General features: G+C 35.1%; 4 protein-coding genes, 1 long non-coding RNA gene and 1 pseudogene across 8 annotated transcripts; 1 reads left to right on the plus strand and 5 right to left on the minus strand.

Moving 5' to 3' along the window:
* The first annotated feature begins 10,041 nt into the window (after positions 1-10,041).
* On the plus strand, positions 10,042-11,253 carry LOC125219246 (ylmG homolog protein 2, chloroplastic-like). Of its 3 annotated transcripts, none has more exons than XM_048121167.1 (3): positions 10,042-10,308; positions 10,617-10,813; positions 10,898-11,253. In XM_048121167.1, the coding sequence occupies exons 1-3, from the start codon at positions 10,069-10,071 to the stop codon at positions 11,130-11,132; spliced, it is 672 nt and encodes a 223-aa protein (XP_047977124.1). In that variant the 5' UTR covers positions 10,042-10,068; the 3' UTR covers positions 11,133-11,253. The 3 variants fall into 3 exon arrangements, with proteins under 3 accessions (XP_047977124.1, XP_047977126.1, XP_047977127.1); XM_048121169.1 differs by having other exon boundaries at positions 10,620-10,813; XM_048121170.1 differs by having other exon boundaries at positions 10,043-10,308; positions 10,623-10,813.
* A 205-nt stretch (positions 11,254-11,458) lies between these two features.
* Positions 11,459-13,725, minus strand: LOC125221448 (ubiquitin recognition factor in ER-associated degradation protein 1-like). Its single transcript, XM_048123568.1, has 3 exons — positions 13,351-13,725; positions 13,055-13,290; positions 11,459-11,492 (listed from the first exon to the last, which is right to left on the minus strand). Exons 1-3 carry the CDS (start codon positions 13,723-13,725, stop codon positions 11,459-11,461), a joined length of 645 nt encoding a protein of 214 aa, XP_047979525.1.
* Positions 12,813-17,950, minus strand: LOC125223075 (mechanosensitive ion channel protein 10-like). 2 transcript variants are annotated; one of them, XM_048126038.1, is made up of 7 exons: positions 17,660-17,950; positions 16,094-17,504; positions 15,898-16,018; positions 15,119-15,412; positions 14,819-15,021; positions 14,422-14,724; positions 12,813-13,651 (listed from the first exon to the last, which is right to left on the minus strand). In XM_048126038.1, exons 2-6 carry the CDS (start codon positions 17,491-17,493, stop codon positions 14,463-14,465), a joined length of 2,280 nt encoding a protein of 759 aa, XP_047981995.1. In that variant the 5' UTR covers positions 17,494-17,504; positions 17,660-17,950; the 3' UTR covers positions 12,813-13,651; positions 14,422-14,462. The 2 variants fall into 2 exon arrangements, with proteins under 2 accessions (XP_047981995.1, XP_047981994.1); XM_048126037.1 differs by lacking the exon at positions 12,813-13,651 and adding an exon at positions 14,031-14,332 and having other exon boundaries at positions 17,660-17,949.
* A 2,814-nt stretch (positions 17,951-20,764) lies between these two features.
* On the minus strand, positions 20,765-21,568 carry LOC125221449 (protein BIG GRAIN 1-like A). The gene has a single exon (XM_048123569.1). It carries the CDS (start codon positions 21,566-21,568, stop codon positions 20,765-20,767), a length of 804 nt encoding a protein of 267 aa, XP_047979526.1.
* Positions 21,569-23,650: 2,082 nt separating this feature from the next.
* On the minus strand, positions 23,651-24,125 carry LOC125219678. The gene is made up of 2 exons (XR_007176178.1): positions 24,044-24,125; positions 23,651-23,962 (listed from the first exon to the last, which is right to left on the minus strand). It is a non-coding gene; the product is annotated as an uncharacterized LOC125219678 (long non-coding RNA).
* The window catches only part of LOC125221451, a 6,646-nt pseudogene continuing 3,241 nt past the window's right edge, over positions 24,126-27,530 (minus strand).

The raw sequence follows: 27,530 nt of genomic DNA on the forward strand, positions 1-27,530 counted from the left end.
AATTTCATATACATACAAGCAATAGAATCTAAAAGGTACCCACAACTCAAAATTAAATCTTTTTCAAAACACTTGAGCCTCAGCTTTCACTCCACTATAGTAAAATTACTTACACCCTTCTCTTTCTCTCTCTATCTCTATAATAAAAATCGAATCTTTATTTATTTTTTAAAAAATTTCAAATTCATATCAAGTCCCTATCTATGCAGGGAGGAGAGCTGAAGCTGGCAAAGCTTTCTTCATTGCCTCAGTTGACAATTAACTCTTTTTCTTCTCTTAAAATCATTATTTCTATATGTGTGAAAAGTATATATCAATGCACATATAGCCAGGCAGCTCCTAATAATTTCAGTCCTTTTACTTCTCCATTTTGTCCATTTCCCATATATATATTTCTTGGTAAAAGTTTTGAATGAGTGAATTTGTTTGCTTTTCTTGTTATGTTTGTGCAATCTCTTTCACCTCATGCCCATTTTCTCATATTGTAACTGCAGTTTTTTTGGTCAATTTGAATAAAACCCCATGCCTTGAATTGGATATTTCTATCTAATTTGAGTCCTTACTTGAATATATTCTTCAATAATAATTGGTGATTTTAGTTGCAATAAAATATACTATTGTATGTCCAAGAATAAAGTATAGTAGTAGTATAGAGATAATTTTAAAATTTTCACTATTATGCTTCTTGATTATATTTCATATGGCCGTGGAATGTAATTAACTATAAAAAGCGTTAATTGCTCTGGAATTGTGTGTCACATTTTCTGAACCTGAAAAATACTCCTATTTATTTAAACTAACTGTAGCCCGAATTCAATAAATTAATCTCGAATGAATTGGTTCTATTTTTGCGAACAGTCTTGTTGAGTAAAAACAAATACTCCATCAAATTGGTCGCTGTTTTATTAATGGAAAATTTTGGAAATAAGAATTGTAGTCAAGAATGTTGTTTGGAATAGAAGCCTGCCATTGGCACTCTGAAAAATAACAGTGCTTCGGTATCCAAATAAAATAATCTATGCACATATGATTTAATGATTTGCAGTGACGTCCCTGGTGTTTGATGCATTAGCAATATTTCCACTTTAATTTTGTAATTTCTACCAACCCAATTCTACTGTTTTTCTACTTGAAAATATTTAGTATTAAGAATATATTGAATATAATGGGAATGTGATTATGTGATAATAATTTATATAGTATATTTTATATATTGAGAGTAAGAGGTTATACTTTGTTAGTTTGCATGATCTCGATAAAAATATATGCATCAAAAGACATATATAAATTGTACTACTACTTTTGTACTCCTGCTTTGTTATATTCTGTGATTAATACTTACATATTTAAAGATAGTACTACTAGTAAGTATAAAAACATGAGTACTGGACATACAATAATTTAAGAAAAATATCGTAGTGCAATTATATGACTACGCCTGGATATTATATGAAATTTTAAAACTGACCACATATTTGAAAAAAATAAATAACAGCATGTAAGTTTAGTAGTAGTAATGTAGAATTGTGAAAGTTTAGTAGAGCATCCACAGCGGGTGTCCGTCCGTCCGTGCTAGGGGCGGGGATCTCTCATCTATTTTAATTATGTATTTTTTTATTTTTAGTATTTTAATTATGTACTGGTAATTTTTATTTTTTAGGATTTTAATTATATAATTTTTATTTTTTAATGTATTTTTATAATGTAGAAATGTTTTAGTAATTGAAGTATTTAAATTGATTAATAGAAAGATGGGACCCTTGAGCTTGTCCTTAGCTAAGAGCACGGATATGGGTGCTGTGCTCTTGCCTAAGAACAGGGAGTAAAAGTGGGTTCGAGCCCACTTCCGTGCTCAAAGCTAAGAGTACGGATGAGGATATTCTTAGTTAAATTTATAACTGGATATTATGAACCTGAATTTTATGATACTCTTTTTTAACAACATACCAACAAGTTATTTGGAGCTAGCTATCCTATTTCATGGGCGAATGATTTTTTTTTTTTTTCATGGACTAATGATTGTTCCTTGTGTCTCATGTTACTTTGAAGTGTTTTTTTCATAATTTTTTTTTTACTAAATGAAAATAAATAGTTAAAGTGGATAAAAAGTAAGATAGAAAATAATATAGAGAAAAGTCATCTCTATTATTAATTTATTATTCACTAAAGTGGGATGAAAGGAGTGTATAAATGTGCCTGCATTAAATTTCATCTCATTTTGTGAAATTTGACCATTCAACAACAGTTCACTTTTCTTTGTAAGCATTAATAAGCAATGGTAAATTTTATTCATGATTAACTAATAAATGCATGTGTTATAATGAATTGCTCTTGTTAAATTGAAACAAATTCTTTTTGATGTTCTATCATATATAGAAATGTACTTGCACCAATCATCAATTTATTCATCTATTATGTCTCCAAAGCTGTACATGTTTATTGAATATAGGGTTTAGTTTGATAGATTGTTTCAATTGTTGGCATCCGAAATATCCTAGAGACCAGTCACCATTTCATATGCAATAAGAAACAAATTCTTAATTAATTCGTTTTTATGATCCATCAAATATATAGATTAGTGGAAGTAAACTATAAAACGACCGCTCAAACTATACATATAGAAAATATCGCCAATATGATTTAGTATATTGCATTTGTATACTAGCATTTTTAATCAATAACTTTTTAATATCCATAGACTGATAGACTATAAAAAACGTATAATGACACAAAAATTGAGACATAATTACTAGCGTTAAATTTTTTTTTTTAAACAACAATTTAAGATGCAAAATAGCGTTTATAAATTAAAGATAAATTAATTTAATCTTTTACTCTTTTAGGATGTTTTTATTTGTGTCTTTTGATTTTAGTCGAGACACTATTTTTAAGTGTTGGTGGCACATTTAGAATAAAAAACGTCAACGATTTTTTTTTTGTTACTGTTACGTGAATGATGATTCACATACATATATAAAAAATAGTTGGTGTCGATACAATATGCATCAGACTCTATTATCTTTGATATGAAAACTTTAATTAAAGCATTGAAAATTATGGACTAGAACGCAACCTTAAATAGCATGCATCAAATATGGCATTAATTTGTATGTGTAGAAATGTTGTATTTTACACTTGGAATAATGAATATACATAGTCTGAGTCTGAGATTATGGTTTTACAAAATCAACAAATGAGAGAGTTATGGAAGATAATATGAAATAGTTGTTGTGAATTGAAATTAGCATCTAAATCGTACTACAAATTAATTCCAAACTAAATGTAAAGGATTTGATGCCATATAGTAGTTATTTTTTGAAGCCGTATGTAAGTAGTAAAAAGGATGAAATAATTGAGCCACCACTAAGTTCAAAAGAACAACGGATAATTGAGGACTCGAATTCTTTAATGGAGAATGAATTTTGACATTATGGCATTACCATAATAGGATTTAAGTAGTGCAGCAGTATATTTTAATTCTACAAAATAATGTTGTTTCCAATATTCAATTCAGAAACCCACTGCAAATTAATGCATATATAGTTAATATATCGGGATAATGATAAAATGCAAACTTATATATTGTACAAACTCAAAACTCCTCAATACAGCTTCAATACAGTTTCAATACAATATCAACACAGTGTAAAATTTCAAGATTTTAATGTCAACACAGTATCAACACAATATCAACACAGGCATCAATCATTGACTCTCGTTGAAATTTTGTTGACATTTTCCTGTTGATGTTTTTTTGTGATCTGTTGACATTTTTCAATAGTCCAGATCATAGTTTTGAATTTGTACAATATTTAGAGTTTTCATTTGATCACATTCCTAATATATCGTCCATAAATATACTCCATATATATTCATAACCTGGACAACTTAAATGAAACCGTCCAAATAATAATTAGTAGTACTACTTAGTATCTAAATAAAATAAGTTGTAGAAATTGTAGGGAGGCTCTCCAAGAATGGAGAAACCTCACTAAGGCCCCAAAAGTTTGATATATTTTCGCCGTCAAAGCAAAAGCTACAAATGCATACCTCGGGAAGGCCACCTGTCCATTCATCACATCCCCCATTCTGACACCGTTAATAATTAATCCACAGTTTGTGGGGCCTTCATCTCTAATAAAGCTTGTCACTGTGACGGCCCTCTTGACGCCGTTAACTATTATTAAATGCCCGCTATATCCCAAAAGTCTCTTTTTTAATGCTAATGCTAACAAGGGATATTAATACAGCCCACATCCCGCGAGCTGGCCCGAAAAGCCCGCTAAATTTATAGGACGAAAATTTCTAACCTGGTAAAATTATAATCCGATTAGCCCGCATCAATTTAACCCGTAACTCGTTAGGGTCAGACCCGAAAAACCGACAAAATTTCTATTGTTCTATTTGTTTGACTCCTAATTCGACATTCTATTGATTATTTTATAATATAGATAACTAAAAAAAATAATTTTTAATTTTATATTAAATATTTAAATTATATATTAAATTTTTATTAATATAATAATAGATAAATAAATTAGAAACTTTAAATTTTATAAAATTATTTAAATTTTTAAACCATGTTTTAAAATTTCTCAAAATATATTACTGTTTTATTTTGCACAAATCACACGTATTAGTGTTTGATCATGTTTATGTTTGAGTTATGCATATAGTATTTTAAATTTATCAAAATTAAATGTTTTATATTTATAAATATAAATAATTTTCATAATTATTTATTGGATTGATCGCATGCTATTTTTGTCGGTAGCAATCCGATTAATTCAGTGGGTTAGCCCGAAATCTGAGCTTTTAGAGTTAGGATCGAAATTTTATAATCCAAAAAAAACCACACCCAATTAGCCCGTATTTGATTAACCCACAACCTGAATAGGGCTGGTCCGCAAGCTGGGCCAGCCTGATTTACATCCCTAATGCTAATAAGTAACAACCATATTTGTTAGTCACTACTACTTACTAGTTGTATTAATTTTTACTAACTACTAATCGAATTGAAAATTTGACATGGATAACCATATTTATTACCTCCTTTGTCCCATCTCATAATAGAAGTTCTACTTAGTTTAAGCACGTTTTTAAAATGTTGTTTGAAAATGATAAAATGAATTTTTAAATTATAAACAAAGGAAGTAGTAAATTGTTTATTATGAGTATATTATAATCATACCGAGGCATGCGTTTTAGTTCTTACATTTATCTAACAATTTATACTATATTCTCAATTACTATAAGTACACATTAACTATCCAATGAAAGAAAAAGGCACCGTATGTAAACGAATAATAAAACTCGATCTTTAATCCATGCTAACTACCCTTTTTCGATTTGTGTGGAAATAATTATCAGTTATGTGATATTCCATATAATTATAAGCTTTTTTAATGTGAAACGTGGGAGTAACGGACATTTTCAGAAAGATGGGCTAGGTTGTCTTGGTGATATAATTGGCAATATTTTTGGAATCAATTGATAAAGTAAGAAATGCCTAAGAATACTAGATTTGTTGTAATCTTTGTAGGGATCATATCTAAATCTGAGTGAATGACAAAATCTAATGTATAAACACATGTTAGATTTGGTGTGGTTCTTTCAACTACACATCTTAACACAACAAACCAAGATAAAAAGGGAATGAATACAAAAAAATCTTGTAAACAACAAACGGAAGTTGTCATTATTATTCATAATAAATCATAAACCTAATTAATACTACTACTCCTACTTCTTAATTCAATTAGGTCTAAAAATCATGCATGTTGAAATGAATTTATGGATTAGTGCTATATTTTTTGGGATAAGACCACTTGACTCATTTAAGGTTTGTTACAAAGTAAATTGTCGTTTTGCATTTTTTTTTTTTTTTTTTAATTTCCAAAGAAATTACTACTACAACTACTTATGAAATGCTAGTAGCTATTACATGTACATTATCAAATCACTTTAAAATCAGAGTATCAAATTCTAGGATTATTGTACTCGTATATAAAGAATACACACACTTGTGTTGTAATATTCTTTAAGTTTTTAGTATTTTTTATTATTTTTATGTTTGTAATCATCGTAGTAGTTTATATACACATTGATTCAAATTTATATTTATACACATCTACTATAGTTGAATTCAATAATAATTTACAAAGTGTGATATTATAACTCATCAAATATTTTACTTTTATTATTGATTCATATGGAGTAACATATAAATATGTCATGGAGTAATTTAATAATTATGTCATGGAGTACTATAAATCTCCTGGCTTAACAATGAACTTGTTCAATTTAATTTGTTTTAAAGTATAGGCTAAAACTGCTATGAATATATGTCTATTTTATAATTTTGGTTCTATATTTTATCTTTTGAATTTTTACAGCATGAATATTTAAACTCAGATCACAATTGGTCCTATAGTAACAATTCCGTCAATTTTTATACGGTGTTAATCCGATCTTAATCGATTTTTAAACAGTTTTAATCCGAAAAGATAAAATATAAGACCAAAATCGTAAAATGAACCTATGTTGAAATATCAGTTTTTGACATTTTCTCTTTGTTTTAGAGCACTCCCAATGGGGGTGGCGAAAATCCGGCGAAAAATCGCCGAATATCGCCGACTTATCGCCGGCCATTGGGAGGATTTCGGCGATTTTTCGGCGAAAATCCTACCGATTTTACGCCAAGCGGCGTTTTTTCGCCGGATTATCGCCGAGCGATCGCCGGCCACTGTGGGCGACGCTCGGCGATAAATCGGCGATATTTAATTTTTTTTTTTTTTTTTCGGCCCAACGGCTATTTTTACATCCCACCCCTATAAATATTTCCTCCACTTCCTCCATTCATCACCCACAATCTTCATTCTCTCCATTTTCAATCTCTTCTCCCAATCTTCAATCTTCATCAATCTTCCAAAAATTATGAGCTTTTGGAAGAAAAATTCCCGCTCGGGTAAGGGTAAGGGTAAGGGGAAAGAGTCGAGTTCACAAATTCCCAACACGGATGAAGCAAACGAGCAGTGGATGCACTCGTTGTTGGCGATGGGTTCTCCTCCCGGCCAACTTCCATACGCGGGTCCGTCTCCTTTGCAGACTCCTCCGGCGCGGAGACTTTCTCCGTACTTCAACTCTGCCGGCAGAATGCCCTCTCCAGCCGACGATGTGTATCGGCCCCAGTTCGACACCCCCGGATCAACCCCAGGCGACCAAGAATCTCAGGCCGCGACACTGAGCGCGGAGGACTTCGAGGTGGAAGAAACGCCCACCGAGCCGCCTTCTAGGAGCGGGAGGGGGAAGGGCGCCGGCGTCGTCGGCTGCGACTGATACGGGTTCCGATGAGAGGCCGAAGCGGGTAAGGACTACTTACACTCTGCAAGAGTCCGAGCCGATAGCCACCTGCTGGGCGGACACGTCACAGAACGCGGAGCGCAGCAACTACCAGACTCGAGATCATATTCTGGGAGCGGGTTGCCGCGAAGTACACAGGAGCCACAAGACTGCCTCAATGAAGGACCATGGCAGCGAGGCGATCCGTCGGCATTGGGAGCGCCTCATGAGGGACTGCGGCCACTTCAACGGTATTTATTCTAACTTGTTGGCGAACATGCCCAGTGGCCAGAACGAGCATATGGTCCGAGATGAGGCCATGCAGAGGTATTGTGGCAAGTACTTGTCGAAGGGGTTCAAGTATTGGAACATCTACGATAAGCTGAAGGATCTCCCCAAATTCCGGACGGGGATGCACGTCGCGCTGCACGGGAAATCGGTGCGCTCGCGACTTAGCGTTTCGGAGAGCGAGGGGAGCGCGACCCACATCGACTTGAGTGGGGATGGTCCGCACGAGCGCCCGGAGGGAGCGAAGAAGGCGAAGGGGAGGCGGAAGGGGAAGGGCACAACGTCGGAAGTCGAGTCGGAACCCCACATCGACTTAGAAAAAGCCACTTATTCGAGCAATGTCGCCAATCTGACGCAGATGTACACGCTGTACTTCACCGGCGGCGGGACCCCTGAAGAAAAGGCGGCCCTCTGGAAATGCATCCAAAGCCTGCAGATTACGATGGGCCTCGATCCCGACGCCCCTCCGGCCCCTCCGTCTTAGTTTTTTTTTTTTAAAAATCTTTGTTTATTTGCGTTTTTTATTTGTAGTTTTTTTTTTCTCGTTGTATTATATTTTCCAATGATTAATACAACGATGAATTGTTCATTATTAGTCTATTTATTAAATACATTTGTAGGGAAAATTAAATAATATAAAAAATAATAATGTAAAAATGAAATGTTGAGTTAGGGAGAAATAAGGGAGAAACCAATGTAGCAGTTGGCTAAAAATTGGGGATAAAATGTGATGCTGATGTGGCGCTGATATGGCAGGAATTAGGGAGAAATAAGGGAGAAATAAGGGAGTGCCATTGGGAGTGCTCTTACTTGATTAGTAGAAGCAGTAATCTGAATTTTAATTTTTAATCACTACTGCTACTACTCCTAGTTAATATCGGATAATAATTGAAATGTCAAATCGAAGGTCAATTTCAGCCATGTTTCTTTGCTCCAAGAGACACTCAAAATCTCGAAACACAGCACTTCCTCTTCATTTCAACATGCTCAGATAAAGTGATTGTCTTCTTCTTTTTTTAAATGTTATAAATTTTACTTTTTTTATTTATATTTATATTAGTGAGTAGTAGGATTAATGTTTTGATAATTGATTGATATTGAGAAAACGACATTTGTATGGTAATGGGCTTTGGTAGAGCCCAATCTACTTAGCCTAATCCGGAAATAGTCCATTTCCTAGTAGTGGCCCACCACGTGCCCAACTTTGGCATTACCAATTTTATTTAGACAAATGTGCTTAAATTCATGTTGTTAATACCATAAGTACATATGATGAAATAAGTCATGAATCACACATTTCATTAAAATGTATGGTATGAATGTGTAGTATCATGTACAAATAAATCATAAATTTGGAGCATCCTTCTTCATACGATTGTCACATGCCTTCCAATTCATTGCTCGAGAATGCAGATTAATGTTACAGTTCAAGTAATCTAAACATAAAATGTACTTTAAGACTTAGTAAACTCTTATTAACATATTATTTTGGTCTATTTATATATCGGACACCATCTAAATTGTTTATGATCGAATTTGTTATAATGATGCCGGAATTATGCATATCTTATAAGTAGGAATGACTTATTAATTGATGAATTAGTACTATGTATACGATGATTGATGTTGTTATGTTACTATTTACTACTATATTCTTTTTATTTGTCATAAAATAGGGGAATGTCGATACTCTAGAGAGGTATACGATGGGTCCAATATCACGTGCAAATCATTTTCAAGATGAAAATGGTTCCAACAATGTATGATCATAATCACGTGTTCATTTAATGAATGAATTAAATATTTTTCCCCAAATGTGTTTGCATTATTACTTTTTTCAATCAATGTATTAAACTGAGATAAATTATTAAAGAATAAACGAACAAGACAAAATATCAATTATGTTCCATAAAACGCCACAATGTCCATTGCATAGAATGATTATAATAGTAACAACTTCATGGAAAAGATAAATGTAAAGCGACAATTATTCAAGATTTCCAAATTAGCTACTACAAAATACTCACTTTATCACAAGTTACTACTTGGATCTTTTCTTTTGGAGTATTAAAATTAATAAATATTAATGAACTACGTTTTTGTTGTTTTAAAATGGAGAGAGAATAAATTAAGATATATTATAATAAAAATAAGATAAACTAAAAATATTTTTTTTCTAAAAAATAAATAACTCAATGTAGTAGGAGACAAACCAAAATAAAATTTGAGTGAAGTAGGAGTATATAAATACCCATCCGTTTTGTTAATGAAAAAATATGACATAGCCCACGTTACAAGAATAAAGCAGGCCCAATTTCATTAATCGAGATTGTAGTAATTCGTAAAATCGAAGAAGTTGAGGGGGTAATATGAAAACTATTTTTTGATAACTCAACTTATCCAATTCTAAGCCTTTCCTAAATTGTAAAGCCTACGTCAATGGAGGAAGAGCGGAATTTGGGCGCTCCAAATTTGCAGATATTTCCAATTTCTTCAACCCCTTTTGATTTTATTGGCAGACGACCCGCGCATCCATTTTTGGTTCGCGAAATCCACAAAACATTCGCTTCCAATGTGGAAAATTGCGTGAAAATGGTGGATGCTATGAGGTCCCAAAATGAGATTGTTGATAAAGTGTTATCATTTCCTGCTTATCTTCATAGCTGCTTCCAGCTCCAGGTTCCCTCTCTCTCTAATTCACTGTAACACACACACAATTTTACTATGCATTCTGTAGAAATTGAAGGTTTTGTTGAGGCTTAGGTATTTGAATTGATTTGTGATTTTGTGGTGCATAATCTTTTATGTTAGATTTGGAGAGTTAGTTTAGTGATTAGTGATTAGGTGTAGTAGGAGATGAAATACTTTAAAGTTATCCCATTGTATGTATATTAGCAGCTCAATCTAGTAGGAGTAGTTTAATAAGAAGCCACTTATAATGAATAAGAGTAAACAACCACATTGATGCATTGCTGACTTGTTTGAAGAAGAAGATTCAGCGCAGGAACTTGTCAATGGTGTCTTCTCACAAGTTTGCAGCAATTTTGCCCGGTGATTCTGTGGCAGGAGTGGTGGTTGCTAGTGGGCTTTCCAATTTCTTGAACATCTACAACACATTGCTCATTGTCAGATTGGTTTTGACTTGGTTTCCTAACGCTCCTCCCGCCGTTGTTAGCCCCCTCAGGTATGTATGGATCATGCTCATGGATGATGGATCATGTTTCAACACTTTCTCAGCTTATTACAATGGGAGTTTGTTTTTTTGCAGCACACTATGTGACCCATATTTGAACATATTCCGAGGCTTAATTCCACCACTCGGGGGCTTGGATCTTTCACCAGTATTAGCATTTCTTGTACTAAATGCCTTCACAAGCACAGCTGCTGCATTGCCTGCTGAACTCCCACCTCCCACTTTCACCCGTCCTACGACGTCGCAGGAGAAATGGATGGCAAGGCTTGCTGGAACTCAGCCTAAAATGTCCAACACTCATATAAAGTAGTAGTAGTAGTAGTAGAATGTTTTCCACAGTATTTTCTGTTTCCTCTTGCACAGAATGTAAGTTTTGAGTTCATGTAACCTTGTTTTTTATATAATTGGAGCAAAATTTGCAGATTCACTCATTTCATTGTTATTCTTACCCTTCTCATTTCATAGAATACTGCTGATCAAGATTAGAAATAAATGATTCTCTTATTTGACAGGCTATGAAAAAGATTCCCCAGATTTCATGATGCAAGAAAACAGGGTTATTTGCCAAATACAAAATTAGAGATTTTAATGTCATGACGTGCGTGCATGGTAGGCTGCGCTTCAAACTTGGGCATGCTACGCGTAGTGTTCCCATGCATGATGGGGATATCTGCCCAAAGGAAAGTAACATCAAGTTTAGTCAAACATTAATGACTAGGAATGAATACATGTACGAGAAACAGAATTCCCAACTCACCTCAGGGCAAAACCGAACATCAAGCATGTTACATTGCCTTATTGCTGCCTCAACTGCTTGCTCATTGCATGAAGGCAAAAATGTGAATTCATAAACCAGGCAACTTCAACCAGCGTTAGTAAGAACCAAAAATGATGACGAGTCTGCATTCATTTCTTTGTTTAAAGGAAAGCATAACATGACATTGCATTCTTCACAACATAACCAGATTTTGTATGTTAGCAGCTAGCAAAGGATATAACAGTAGTTATAGTGAATGTTTCTTCCAGTACAGACGAGGCATATATTAGTATTAGTGCATTACACAGCCCTTTTAAGATATATTGAGTTCAAAAATAGACTGTATGAGCAAAAGAACCAGATATTCAGCAGTTGTCATCGAAGCTTTTCATATAATTACCACACATTTTAGCAGTTGTCACTAAAGCTGTCAAGAAACACTCAACATAACAGCTGAAGAAATAGAGTGGTCAATTTTGGACAGTCGAGCTTCAAAATTTCCAACAAGTTGCAATTGCTGGGGCAAAACATTGTAAGCGGGCGCCCAAAGTTAGATAATTAAACCGCTGGAAAAACATTAATTAATTTTAAATTTTGATGAGCGGAACTGCGGATGGACGTATATCTAGTATCCGATATGTGCAAAAAATAGTTTATAAGTATTAATTTTCCACAAATCGAAATCGAAAGGATATCACGTTATTATTATTATTAAAAGCAAAACATTGTATATGTGTAGCTCGCCTGCCTTTTATCCACTCATTATCTCTACCATCAAATAATTTTCTATAAATCACATCTTTTACAATTGTCATAATTCATAAAGTTTATTCAGTTTATGATTAATGCATGTTGGATCATATTGAATTGAAATGTTTGTGATGGAGTTGGTTTTAAAGGGATTTAAAGGGATTTGGATCCCTTGCTGTGGAGGAATCACAGCAGGGGATGCTGTGCTCTCCCATTCCAATATTTTATTCATAAAGTATAACATTAAAAAATAAAGTTATTTTTATAATTAAAAATAATATGTGAGAAGCACAGCACCCCTGCTGTGATTCCTCCACAGCAGGGGATCCAAATCCGTTTTAAAGACTAAAGTTGCCTAAAAAAAGCATGCGTGCCGAAATTCCGAATGTAATAATACAACAGTTTAATTAATTATAAATGAAAATTTGATAATAGTAGATTAAGTTTATAGATGGGTCAACGGTTTTATAAGAAGATTAAGTGTGATAATAAACGAATGCAAAATTCACATATTAACCATATAAAATTAATGTAGTACTACTAGTAGGAGTAGTAAAAAAGTAGTAAGTCTAGGTTGGTGTACATGGAGTAGTAGTAATGAAATTAACTAGAAAGGTCCCCCAAGGAGACGACCTCTTCCACTAAACGGTTTAAACTCCTCAGCATCATCTTTGTCTTTCTTTTTCTTCTCCTTCTCCTTCTCCTCCTCTGTGGCCGTCGCGCACCTTCCCCCATCCAGTCGCCTCGCCACCCCCGAGAACGCCCTAAACACCCCTCCTTCCTTCTCCTTCTCCTTCTTCTCCTTCTCCCTCTCCTTGTTGAGATAGTCCAAGGGCGTAGCAAACTCAACCGCGCAATCTGTGTCACAAAGAGAGATAACATCTCCCCCGGGGCCCACATCGAGCACATCCACCAAAAACTCCCTCTCCCTCTCCCCACACCTCACCCCGATCGTATCCCCCTTACTCAAACACGAGAACCCCCTCAGCGCCCCTCTCCAGCGCCCCCCTCACGTCCCCACCTCCAGCAACGCCCCCTCGTGCGGCTGCAGCTTCATCCGCGTCCCCGTCATCGCCCATGCATCCCGCAGGATCACGTCCTCCCCCTCTCTGATCCCCAAGTTCTCCATCATCCACCGCGGCACGTACACAGACCCCTCGTCCGCGCAGAACTCCAGCATGCCGCAGTGGGAGATTTTCTCCGACTTGAACGACTCAATCTTGAACAGCCAAGGGAACCGGACGCCCATGTCTTTCAGCCGCGACAGACACGACGGTGGCAGCACCACCTTGTTGCCCGATTCCAGCTCCGGATTGCGGTACCTGTCGAAGGGGAGGCACGTCAGAACTTCTTCCAACAAACTCGGCTCAAAGCTCGTCGATTCCCACCCAGACATGTTTCACCAAACTTAATTTTATTTCAAGGAATAATTCGATTAGATTTTTAGACTTGTGAATTTGATCATGCTTTACTGTGCTTTTATAGGAGGGACCTAGTTTGAGTTTGAGTAGGAAAAGGAAACTCAAATATTTGTTCTTGCCTTTTTTAAATAACGGAAATTCATTAAATTACCTAATATCCATATTTCCATAGTTACAAATTAAATTACCATATAAGGATCTCTAATTAAACTCAGATCGATACAAGTTTGTCTCTACTTATAAATTACGTAAATATAACCAATCTTCAACCCTTGACTACTTCACAATTCCATTGCAAACTGGATAAATAAAAATAAGCCCATGCAACCAGAATTTGCTTAACACTAGGAAATTTAAATTCAGACCCTCAAAAAATGTTGTACAACCTACTTGACCCCCTCACTCTCAATTGTATCCAAACCTTCATATATAGTGGTTTACTTGATTTAAAAAATATTTAAGTATTCGGCCCTGGTTCACAACCCGACATTAGCATATATGCAAAATTGGTGCTTCTTGCTCCTCCTCGAATTCAACCTTGCTGTATGAACTTCAATCTTACAGCAATCACATCATCATAATCTGATAAGAGCAGACTCAGTTCTTTCACCAGCATTTGTAGAACAAACTTAAACTAACAATTACTACTACTAAGGAGAGAGGAAACTTACATACAGAGGACACCTATTGGTTTCTTGAGTTCGACAGGAGCTCATTTGCTGCTTTCCGTTGGTGTTCTAGAATCGTTGAGATGAACATCTTGAGGAAGGAGATCATATCTGATATGCAGCTCTTCAAAAATCCTTTTCATTTCAAGAACAAGCTCGGTTCTGCGCTTGCTCTTCTCTGGAAAGTTTTGGAAGTTCATGGTGTGGTTGAAAAAGAGGGCCATCTTTATCTTGTTCACATTTTCAATCTCCTTAACGACGAGGTTGTGATTTTCATGCCAGAGCTGAGGGTTTTTCTCCAAGTATCTGATGTTTCAAAGTAGGACATGAAACACAATCTTAAGTAGTATCTAACTGGATTTGCTCTAAATAAAGAAACATCTTTTAAAACATAACTTACTTCTTGATTTTCTCTCTTAAAGAGCCTATTTTCTCCATTGATGTCTTGAAATCAATGCTGAACTCAAGCGAATCTCCCATATCTGGACTTCTGTAGAAATTGCTTATGGGTTTCATAGACAGAACAGAATTTGGGTAATACACTTTCTCATTATCGGCCTTCAGAAACACAGTTGTAAAGATATTCATCTCTTCCACGATCATCTGCAGTTTTCCCCAGATGGAAGAATGAAAGAGAGCTTCATGATTAATGAAAAGAACTCAGCAAATAGCAAAGCATGTGCAAATTTAGAAAAGTCACCTGAACACCATCAATAACACAGCGATCACCCACATCGAAGGGATGCATCACAAATACGAAGATAATAGCTTCAAATATAGTCTTGCAAGTATTTCCAAACATAAAAACAGCCACAACAAGCTGAGACGACATAACAACAAGCACTTTGGTGGTCGCTATCCCCGTCAAGAGAAGCCATATAATCACAATAATGATCATTAAAAGCGCAGTAATAAGCTTGTTCAGTTGCTTTACAGCAGTTTTTGTGTCGGTAAGAGCATGGGCAAGTGCTCTGCGATCTTTGTAAACCTTCACCTGCATAAACATGAAAAATGGATTAGCAGAGATCTTGTGTCTAGTCATTTGCAGTTAAACTACATCAGTTCAGAATTCAGATTGACATCTATGAACGACTTTGCAAAGAAGTCCATGATATTAAGGCATAGCCATATAATAAGTTGAGGGGGGGGGGTGGGGGGGGGGGGGGTGCTGCCCCAAAACAACGTAACAAAATAAACACTATACTATATACTGCCAAAATATGTATATATGTATAGTTGTATACACATGCAGAGAGTGTGTTAAGATCGATATAGAAATAAAATAAGTTGTACGGTGCCATCAATATGTTAGATAAACTCATCTACCCTCATCAGTATATTGCAATCGCAATTATGCTTTCTCAGATTTTGGTTTGCAATGAATTATGAATCTTAACCTCTGAATTCATTTTGTTTTAGTAGGTTACTGATTATGATAATGCAACACTCTCTTAAACTTATTAAGAAAATGGGTCATACCACCCATTCGGTCAAAGCTTTTCTGTCAATCTTCCCAGTCTCGCCCACATCAATCATCGGAAATACAATGTCAACCTCTTCCTTAATCATAAATCTCCTCATATCATATTCGTCAATGTACCTGTATTATAATGAAAACGTGAAGATATATAAACACTGATGGTGCAGGAACAATTCTAAAACATGAGTTTCTTACGTGCAACCAGGCTGAGCAACATTTCTGAAAATGTGATATGCAGCAGCAATTGCCTCCTCCTCGTTTGTTATTTCCTTGTCGGTTTGTTCATTGCCCCCATTATAGACGCTTTCATCGAGAGTATTAGAAATTGTGGCGAGCCCTGAATTAGATATAACATCAACTAACATCTTCATGGTCCAGGCAGAGACCTTTTCCTGCTTCATCTGATGCAGCTTATTGATATCAATCACCTCTTTCTCCTTCTTTTCCCTGCCTTCCTTATCTTTCTTCGTTACGCGGAAACTAAAATGACTTACATTACTGCTTGCTCTCCCCAACATTTGTTCCGCCTCCATGACTGGCTTGCCAGAAAGTGAAAATAGTATGTACTGGTGAAAGATTGATTCCTGAATCCTGTCGAAGAATGTGTTCACATGGAACGAAGACGCCAAGATCTTTAGCAACAAATTCTTCAATAGCCACAAGAACGAACCAATAAGCAACGAAGCAATAGTCCAAGTTATAAGATCCAGAATCTTGGCAGTAGCATGTGACGACTTATCCACCCCTTCCCGGAACAGCAAAGCCCAAGTGATAAGCACCAAAGCCAACCATAGGCAAACTTGAACAATCTTCTTCAGGCCAAAAACGAAATACAATACCTTCTTTTTCAGCAAATAATTTAGCTCAATCAACAAAACAACAAAATTCATCAGCCATTCAGTAAACAGCAAGCCACTAAAGGTTACCATAACAAGCGCAAACCACTTCCAAAGACTTAATCCCCAGAGCATCATGTTTCGAAACCTATGAACAGTCAAACTTGTAATCAAACAGCCAAGAAAAAAAAGAAATATCAACCACTCAACCAAAACCTTGGCTTTCACTTTCCTATACTTTAACTTCTTCCTGCTGCTAACCCTCTTATATATTTCCTCATCCTCGTCGAGTCCCCTAAAGGAATTCATAAGCGGGGTTTTGGGAGTTACCGGCACGGTCCTATCCCTTACGCTAGCACTACCAGCGTCCGGCTTCACATGATTAGGTGAAGCACCCCGACTGTGGACCACATTCACTTCCGGACCACTCTCATCAAACATCTTACCATCAAGAGACACAGATTGCTCACCAAATCGAGCTTTTGGCTTAGAATAAACAGACCTGGATAAAGACTTTCGCCTAGTGAGACCCTCAGGTGTGGGGATCTTGGGAGGCTTACTAGCACTAATCCTCACAGTTTCGGGTGAGGCATAACTCATGGGTGGTGACTTTTGAGCACTAAGTGCAGAAGCATTGGGTTCTCTAAGAGGTGAAAGGTTAGGTTTTGCATCTTCAGAAACGTCAATTATCATATCACCCGTCCTATTCTGATTCCCAATCATGCTAATTTCTGCTCGAGCCCTATCATTTCCATCCATAGTTCAAAAACCTGGCAGTAAAAATGGGGGAAAACATACGACAGAGCAGAATGAGAAGCCATTTTCCACATCTAAATTCAATACTCCTACGTCTAAGCTGCCAAAATCTAATGAATTTAAAAACTCAAATTTGCACTTGATACTAAAAAGTAGCAGGAGGTGTTACCAGTCGGCGGCAGTATTTCGCAAACGAGATCAAGTAGTATCTGATTCAGTTGGTGGAGTGTTACATAAAAATTCGTAATCTTTAATATCGCAGCTGATTTTTTAAACTACAAATTTCAGCTTCACATGCCTCCGATCGAGTATGTGTTTGCGGTAGGGAGAGATTCAGCAGTAGAAGCAAACAGACAGTTAAGTCCAAGTTTGAGTGTGTGTGTGTGTGAAAGAGAAAGCAGAAAGCTGACGGAGAAGAAGAAATATTTGAATAACAAAATCTATTCTAAAATTCTTTACTTTCACTAGCTTACTTACTCTATCAACACTAGTGTTAACAATAAAGTGATGCTGACTATAGTATTTATTCCTCTATAATACCAAAAGTGGTAAAGCTACTTTTACTATTCAAGACAAAACATGAAGAAGTAATCATTATTCGTGTATAAAAGAATTTAATCACTACTAACCCTAATTAAGATGGGCGTTGCACTTATTTAATACTAGGAGTCATCTCTACTCCATTTTAGTTGGAATTTAAATATTTTAGCAAGATTTTGACATCCTAACTTTTTAAGTGTGTGTGTGTGTGTTTTGATGGTGGGAATTTTGTTACTATATTGGAGTATTTACTTATCTAATAAGATATCCTGATAATTGTATCCGGTATTTCCAACTAATTCTGTTGTGAGTTGGCAACTACTGTACTCCTATTAGATAAACTTTTAAGTAATTACTCTCTCCGTCCCAAAATAAGTGACCACAAACTTTTCGGCACGAGATTTAAGGAAATATGATTTTGTTAGTAAAGTGGAAAGTGAATAAAGTAAGAGAGTAAATAAAGTAGAGAGAAAAAGTAAGAGAAAGAATACCAATAAAGAAAATGGATCACTTACCTTGGGACGTCCCAAAAAAGAATATGAGTCACTTATCTTGGAACGGAAGGATGGAACGGAAGGAGTATAATTTAATTAATCAAAGTACTATACAAATTCTTGGCCGGCCCTTTTGAAATTCCGCAAGATATGATGATGATGTATGCTTAATTGGCTATACTTTTTTATTTTATTTTTATTACAAGCTTTTTTCCATACAAAGAGGCCCATGTATGTCTACCTCACAACTTTTCAATATGTATTTTTTTTTCCTGACCACCAATAATTTGTGAGCAAAAATACAGAGTAAATCGATTGTAATAACGCCAATTTCTCATAAAGGAAGGCATTTCCATTATAAAGTGGGATGGATATACCATCCACTATTCTATAAAGCAAAAAATAAAATCAAAAGTTGTTATGATTTGATATTGACTTGGTTTCAAGGATAGTATATTTTAGAGGGATGAATATAATATTTTTGTTTTTCCCTTTTTGAACAAAATAAACCATTTTTTCAAATTTATTGTTCTTTTTTCTCTTCATCTTGTTATTTATGTGGGCTTGATTCTATCGGATTGACTTAATTGACTTAAAGCCCAACAATTTTTCTTGATGGGCTAAAATCTGAGTGTTGCAAATATGGAGTACTACTTATTTTGCGGTAACACGAATAATCTCACGAGAATTGGAGTAGTATATCAATAACTGTATAGAAGTAACTCCTTATCCCAATAATAATATTATCCAAATTAAAGAGAACATTTATATTAAGAGAAATTTATTTATTTGGTATATTTTCATTTGCTTTTTTTTTTTTACAAAATCAAACCGAACGAACCAAGTACATCTTCGTAAGCAAATTAATTCATGTAATATAGATTTATTTTTATTGAGAGGATGCATTCCTCGTTATATAATGATGAAGCTCAATGAATTGATTATAATTAATGATGCCCCAACTAATTATCATGCTATTAATTAATTCAGTTTGAAGGCAGGCAGAACCTTCACACAAATATTTTTAAATTCGCCAAACTGAATTAAATTAAGCTCTTTGGCCATCCACGTACATGAAGACAGGATCAGTTACAAATCCACCACTAACAATCAATAATAAGTACATTGCATTGATAATTTATTTTGCTAATCATTTGATCATGTCTTCTTTTTTACTAAAAAGATTCCTTTTTCTCTGCTTACCCTTTCAAAGTAGTAGTATTAATTAAATATATCTACATGTAACTTGCATGTTCTCCTGTACTATAAGTGTGTACTAAATTATATTATTACTAGTATTTTTCTAAATTATAGTAAGTAGTGTACTATTATATTCAAGCTATTCATAAATCATCACGAACATTTTTGAGATTCATATAATTACACCTTAAAAGTGGGTTTACCGATGGTACCACAAAGATATTTAATTCATTTTATAATTTCATGTCTCAATTTTTTTTTAGTTACGAAATAGTAAATATTTTATTTTTTGTATGTCATGGTCCTCATTTCAGCATCTATGTTTGTACTTTCACATTTATTCAATTAGGTATAGCAATTATATCCGCTGTAATTGTTCGGATTTAATTTATAGTAGTATTGATTTTCATTCTCACCCATGTTTCTGATTCTGACTAGTCTCATTCAATGAAATTGTGTTACTACTTACTACTACTACTACTACTACTATTATTTATGGATATCCTTTTTTTGAGTTGATGGATATCTAATATTTTTAATGCTAGTCCATATTCCGAAAAAATAAATTAAGTTTTTTGTATTTATTGTAATAATTGAGACAATATAAGTGATCGATGAACAATTCGTGCATTAAACTGAATCTTTTGCAATCTCTGAATATACTACTTACTACATTTCACTGATTCACTCTAGTTTAAAATTTTGAAATAGAACCTTGGAAATCGTAAACATAATTATTTATGTAATGCAAATCACGACCCAAAAAAAAGAAGATTTCTTCCATATATGATTAAAAATCATGAATTTGAGTTTTGCCGAAGTCTAACTTAAATGGTCATACTATGAATTATGAGCTACATGAATTTGAGTAATTCAAACATGAATTTGCCCAAACTGAAAAGCTACAAAAAGAAGCGATAAAAAAGAACTACAAATATAAAAGCTAGTACATTAATTTCGCAATATATTCATATAGACATAAATCCAACGCAAGAAAAAGCAAACAAAATATGGTTAAATAGACATAAAATCGAATTGCATTATCGAAATAATCTGCGATTTTGATGGAAAAAAGTAGTAGTTTCATACACCGGTAGCTCTTCACAAAGCCTATCCCTAATTCCAAACAAAGACGAGTGGTCGAGCTCGAACAAATCCGAGCTCGACTCACTAATGCCATCACCGTCACTCTCCTCTTCGTCTCTCTCGTAACGCGTATACTTTGTAGGAGCTCCATTTTGAAATGCATTTGGCGGCAACGGGGGCCTCCGGTCGCTCGCACGTGGCAAAGCGTCCACATAATTAACGCTCGCACGTGTAAGGTCATTTTTATTTATTCGAATCCCAGCCGGCGATTTCGTCGAACACCTCGTGTTCACCGGTGATTCCAGCGGCGGCGGTGGCGGATGGCTCCGATCGCCTCTTTTGGACTTGTTCCGATTGAAGATGGAGGTGAGGAAGGTGGTGAGGCGCGCTCCGGGAGAGATAGGCTGCTTCATCTTCTTCAAATTCGCGTAGATTCTCATCGCCCTGGATTTGGATTTGACCAGATTCTCTGTCGAGGATGCTATGTTCCTCTCCTCGTGGAAGAGATCGCGATCGCGATCGCCGGTGCGGATCGGTCTAGGGCAGTTGGCGGCGGTGAAGATGGAGGGGTCGGTGTCGGGGAAGACGGTGTTGTCGCAGCGTGGGCGGCGGCGGAATAGCGTTCTGTCGTTTTCGATCCATTTCTCGACTCTAGAAAACGACGCCGTTTGGGGCTGTGGCTTGTCGTCGATGGAGCGGCAGATTTCGTCGAGGAGAGAGGAGGAGAATGAAGGAGTGTTGCGATGGGATTTCTTCATTTCTTGTTTCTCTCTTGAATACATTTTGATTTTAGAGAGAGAGGATGCGATTGAAATGATATAAAAGGGCGCTAAATTTAAGCCTAAATTAAATTCACTAATTGAAGCCAACATTAATTTTGTTGAGGACATAATGTCTGATTAATCATTCTAACTTATTTATTGTTCGCTTACAATTTCCAATTTTTGTCATTTCAAATACTAATACATTTAGATTGATTTTAATTTTAATCATGGATGAATTTTTTAAGGGTTTTTGGCTTTTTAAACCAAAACCTTTCTCCGAATTTCGGTTTTTCCCATGAACTATGAGATTTGTTTTTAAAACCACGAACTTTCATTTCGTTAAGATTTTCCTGGTGGGTCAACGACAAAACCCGGGTTATCTACATGTCAATTTTAATCCTATTTGTCACTAAATTGATTACTTGGATACTATTTGGCACAATAATACATACAATCACAATTATTACATAACAAATGACCACTTTTGAATAAACAAAACACAACTTTAACATTTTGAATTATGCTATTCGGGTCGAGTTGGAAAACCCTAACGAAATGAAAGTTCGTGGTTTAAAAACAAATCTCATAGTTCATGGAAAAAACCCAGGAATTGGGAAAGGTTTTGGTTTATAAAGCCAAAAACCCATTTTTTAATTATTTTAGCTCGACTATTATGCAAATAAAATTGAGACTCAGATGTGGTAAATCAAAAATTTTAATATTAAAACATTTCAAAAATTGGGTCAAAATATAATGAACTTTCTTTGGTGAAGCTAGAAACACTTAAATAATCTTTTTATAATTATTATTATTTATTTTATTAAGTGAAGCATTAAATAAGAAACTTGACTTTTTATTGGCCTTTAACTATAGATTATGGTTTTGGAAGCAGAATTTTTAGTGGCAGGCAATTACGGCTTAATAACTGTTTTCAGCTAATGTTAAATATCTATTTTATTGAAACTTATTAATGACTATATACGAAACCAAGAAATGAAATAACTAATTACTATAAAATAAAATAATTAATTAGTTTTTGAGTATTAATCAAAATTCCTCATTATTAATTTATGTGTATCCATTAATTTTTTTTTTGCGCAGTGATAATGTGACTGCAAACTTTTAATAATACTTAAATTAATATGTTTTGAAACACTCAATATTTAATGGCATGTGAAACGAATGTACGTGTTGTTAGTCGGTTCCTCAAAATTTTAATATTTCAATGTTTGGTGAATCGAATAATAAAGTTTTTATCTAACAACTAATGTATTATTTGAATTCTTCAAATTTGAGTAATAATTTATTTAACGTTGAATTTTTCACCTCCAAAGTAGTACTACTAACTTAAGAGCTGCGCACATGCACGTAACTACCACATCAAACTGAATAATAATATACTACAAATTTCTTTTATTATTTTTAAAGAGATAAAAATAGTTTATCATTAATATTGGTTGATTTAGACTTTTAGGATTACGTCGAGACAAGTATAATTAATAGGGAAAAAAATTTAATAATTCGTTTTCAATTTTTTTAGTTAGGTTCGTTCCCTTCTGATTGAATAGTATGAATATCTATACTTAAATCTCTATAGTCTTTGATTAGAGGTAGACACCTCTATTATCAGTACACCTCTAAATAAATTATTTAATTTGTAAAAATTGTTTCTTTACTTGTATGAGCTAGAAGGCCTAATCCGCACAAGAACCTAATTTTAACACGAAAGTAAAGAATAAATGAACAATTTAAATGAGATACAAGTATAAATGCATATTAATTTGAGACAAGAACCTAATTTTAACACAATTAAAAGCACAATTGTAGAACCCAAAATATTTATTCGTTTTTAACATCTCCAACCGTGTATGTTTTCAATTTCATTTTGTTTTTGGTTTTCCTTGTCACCTTTTTCAACTATATATAAATAAACATATTTTGTTTTTTGACAGTTAACTAAAAAAATAAGGTTTGACTTAATCCAAGTCAATAAGTATATTCGAATAAAAGCTAATTAATAATAAGATGAATTCAATAAACGAGACTTTTAAAAAGTATTATTGCATAAAAGTTTGATTGAAGAAATTAGTGAATTAGGTAATGAATAAGTATAACACATTCATCTTAGCTGATTCTCTTTATCCATAAGCCTTGAGTTCAATCACTCAAATCTTGCAATAACAACTTCCTTGACAGCATTGGCCCATCAAAACAAGAAACAGCCAACATAGCATTTATCACACACAACAAAACTGCTACACCCTCTCTGTCACTCATTCATCTTCTTTATTTCTAAACAATCCGTCTCTCTCTCATTTCATCCCAACCTCCCGACATCCACCAGCTGGTAGAGGTCGCCCGTCTTGCTTCTCAAGCGGTAGGTTCGTTCTGGACAGTTAAACTCAATCACACATAAAAACTAATGCACATGGTTGATGTTAGTATAAGAGAATGCTATGCTTGTCTCACCTCCGAAGATCAACTTGAGAATAGTCGATTTCTGAGATGATTATCGCCTCATCATGTTCCGTTGTGGCCACAACTTCACCAACTATTGAAACCAGACAAACGAATCTAAATAAGAACGAAAATATGGTGGTGACTTGTTCTGTATAATACAGACCGACATATATCTCCTGAGTTGTAACCAAATATTTTCTCTCTCTCCACCCATAAACTTACCGGCCCGATGAGTGTAGAATGGCCTCACAATGTACCCAGCAGCAACATCTCGAGCAGGTGAACAAGTTGCTACGTATAACTATCAAATTTTGTCGTTAATAACAATAGAGATTTACTTGATAACATAAAAAGATACTAATATATTTGTATTTTTCAGCTGCCCTTCTATTATTGCATCCGACCATCACTAGATGATTTTTTGTCTTTGGTTCAACCATACTAATTAATTATTATTCGGAAGCATTGAAGGGGGACTCGTCTGATTAGAGTAATGATCCGTAGGGTCAACGGCCATAATATACATGAATACAAGACATTTAAAAAACAATGACACTAACCTTGTCTTAATGTACAACGACCAAAACACATTCAGGATGTGAAGTGGTCATGGGGTGGTCCCTACAGTGTCTGACAGTACTAGGATTAAATGAATCACTTTCAGTTCATGTTAGACATCATTGATAAAATGATGGAACCGTCTTGTAGCATTCAATCCCCATACACGCACACAAAACGAGAATACAATCATGCTGATAAAGGAAAAGGAGAGACAAGTGGCTGGGGTTGTTGGGATTACCTGGTTGTCGACAGCCCTGCATAAGAGTAACGATAGTGAGTAGTAACATCAAGAGCTAATTCCAACAAATATGTGGTTGGCTACAGATTTTGCATTATTATTTGATACTACTACTACTACTATTTTCAATAATAGAGTAACATTATTTTCGTCAATCTCACCTTGCTCTTTGCAATAGCTCCCAATGCAGAGGACCTGTGGTCATGTTGAATGCTCCGGATAGCAAATCAATTGAGCACCTACACGATAAGAATATGATCGTCATAAGCAATAGTCAAGAATGAAATAGCCCATGTACATGTCAGAATCATAGAAAGATATTCCTAGTTAATGAAGAAATTAGAAGAGGAGAGTTAATAGACCTCTTGCAGAATAGAGCATTGCTAGTTCTTGAAATCTAATGTCGTAGCAGATACCAATTCCGATTCGACCAACCTCTGCACATCGCAGGTGCCATAACTAGTTAGCAAAGGAGTGTGAACAGAAATTAGTGAGAATGTAATGAGCAATAAATGACCACTTCAAAAGCACCTCAACATACTCATATTTGTATGACTTAGAAGTTTTGGTGTTTGGAGCATAGAACAATCAAAAGCTCGTCAACAACTACATGTGCACAACTGGACTCGGTCTTTCTCTATCAGAAACCAGAATAAGCTTTGGTCTCAAATCTTTCTACTTAAAGCACATCCAAACTCGGTCAAACCAGTTTATGATGAAAAATGTGGTTTCATCCGTTAACTTACTCATTATTGATTTTAGAATCTAGATGGAATAAAGCCACTTTTTGTGACCAAAACAAATATACATTCACTAGTTACATGCTTGACTCTATACAAATCGAGATGGTAAGACTAACAAAAGCAGTAGTTACAAATATCAAGTCTATCAGTAATGTATACCCGTGTCCACTACGGTGGGAGTCTCCCCAGCAGTAAGAGTGTTCGATTCCTTGAAGGTAATCTTTCCAGGAATGTCGATATCGAAAAGGTGTATCTGTCATCAAATGTAGTACATTGGAGAACTAGTTAAGAGAAATTAGTCTGTTGTCTTATTTCAATTTATTACAATTTACTACTACAAAACATGATATATATTGCGAAATGGCATGACATCCTGATACAGTTGATACTTGGATTATGGATGAAAGTTTATAATTTCTACAAAAACAATAGCAACAAACTAAGCCTTTATCCAACCAATCCAGAAATCACCTTACGGTGCTTAGCTTTCAGCTTTCCGTCAGGGCCATATACACAACAGGTGTTGTACAACTTATCTCCGCACCGTTCAGGTATTGAACCTCCAATTAGCGTGATGTTAAGACGACAAGCAATTTCAGATAACATTGCTGTTGATGGAGATGCATCAAAGCCAGCATCAATATCCTCAGCATACACTGGAAAGCTATCATTTGAATATGCGCTGTTCCATATTTCCTGATGAAAGAATGACATATTAAACCTTATGCTGTAGTGCAGGAAATAAAACACTCAACACAAATGAACGACATTCACTATGGTGGCCTACACTCTAATCCTGCAACTTAGAAATTAGGAAGCCACATTATTAGTCAGTATATGCCCTCTCCTTTGTCATACTCATCTTTGCACATTTGTTTCTACGAGCAACCTACTGAAAACTCAGTACCGGACACGTTTCCTTCATAAATCTGTTGCAAGCACTCAAATGCACCCCACCCTCCCCCTCCCCTCCAAAAAGAAACAAGAATACCCCAAAACAAGAATAAAGGCACCAAATGTTTAGACTATCGCTGATATTCTTTTCAGCTATCAACTTCTGCAAAGCAAGACAAAAAATAACATTTCAATCACAAACCTCCCAATCCACCAAGTAAGCTACCGTAAAGGGCCATCACAATCATGATTTGCAGTGGCAATTTCAAATGCACCAAATGAGTAAAACGACATTACCAAACAAAGTAACCGAGTCACGAAAGAAATGGGCTTACGGGCAACAGAACAAGCTTCGCCCCTTTTCAGCAGCCTCCTCTATTGCAGTCCGCGCATGCTGAATGTTTCTCTCTTTATCAGCAGTCACACTTAACTGACATATACCAATCTTAAACTGCACCCACAACAATCAGAAATTCACAAAAATCAAACAGTCATCAACTTTAAACTCACTAAACAATACCAAATCCCCACTTCCCCAGCCAATTTAGAACAGAAGATCCAATTTTCCTACCATTTAAGCTATCTAACATAAAATCCCACCTCTCAAAGACTCACAAACCTATCAATTCAACAATAACAAATTCCCAGTTTCCCAACCAATTTAGAAAAAGATTTAATTTTATCACCAAGTAATATATCCACCATAAAACCCACACATTAATTACAAATAGAAAAAAATTCAGCACTCAAAAGCTGAGAAACCTATAAACTTTAAACTCACTCAACAATAACAAACCCCAATTTCCCAATTAATTTATAAAAGATTCAATTTTGACTACCAAATAAGTACTACTCCACAAGAAAATCCTCACAAACTACAAGGAGAAGCAAAACCCACCTCTCAAAACCCCAAAAGACTCTACCAAGATTAAGCAAGACAACAATCAAGCTCTAAATTAAGAAAAACAAATATACAAACTCTCTCTCAATCTCTCTCTCTCTCATGTAAAGAGGGAGTAGTACCTTGGTGATGAGGGTTGTGGGCGCCGGTAGAGCTGGG

This window comes from Salvia hispanica, chromosome 4 (assembly GCF_023119035.1).
Source record: "Salvia hispanica cultivar TCC Black 2014 chromosome 4, UniMelb_Shisp_WGS_1.0, whole genome shotgun sequence".
NCBI lineage: Eukaryota > Viridiplantae > Streptophyta > Magnoliopsida > Lamiales > Lamiaceae > Salvia > Salvia hispanica.

What these genes read in the sequence shown, in the direction of transcription:
- LOC125221449 (XM_048123569.1), bottom strand. Translation starts at nt 21,568, where the DNA reads ATGAAGAAATCCCATCGCAACACTCCTTCATTCTCCTCCTCTCTCCTC.
- LOC125223075 (XM_048126038.1), bottom strand. Translation starts at nt 17,493, where the DNA reads ATGGATGGAAATGATAGGGCTCGAGCAGAAATTAGCATGATTGGGAAT. An exon ending in GTTGCTCAGCCTGGTTGCAC is followed by an intron (nt 16,019 to 16,093) that starts GTAAGAAACTCA and finishes ATTATAATACAG; the next exon opens with GTACATTGACGAATATGATA. An exon ending in GTGTTATTGATGGTGTTCAG is followed by an intron (nt 15,022 to 15,118) that starts GTGACTTTTCTA and finishes GGAAAACTGCAG; the next exon opens with ATGATCGTGGAAGAGATGAA.
- LOC125221448 (XM_048123568.1), bottom strand. Translation starts at nt 13,725, where the DNA reads ATGTCTGGGTGGGAATCGACGAGCTTTGAGCCGAGTTTGTTGGAAGAA. An exon ending in ACGAGGGGGCGTTGCTGGAG is followed by an intron (nt 13,291 to 13,350) that starts GTGGGGACGTGA and finishes TGTTTGAGTAAG; the next exon opens with GGGGATACGATCGGGGTGAG. An exon ending in AGGCGACTGGATGGGGGAAG is followed by an intron (nt 11,493 to 13,054) that starts GTGCGCGACGGC and finishes TCCTTTGGGCAG; the next exon opens with ATATCCCCATCATGCATGGG.
- LOC125219246 (XM_048121167.1), top strand. Translation starts at nt 10,069, where the DNA reads ATGGAGGAAGAGCGGAATTTGGGCGCTCCAAATTTGCAGATATTTCCA. An exon ending in ATAGCTGCTTCCAGCTCCAG is followed by an intron (nt 10,309 to 10,616) that starts GTTCCCTCTCTC and finishes ACTTGTTTGAAG; the next exon opens with AAGAAGATTCAGCGCAGGAA. An exon ending in GCCGTTGTTAGCCCCCTCAG is followed by an intron (nt 10,814 to 10,897) that starts GTATGTATGGAT and finishes GTTTTTTTGCAG; the next exon opens with CACACTATGTGACCCATATT.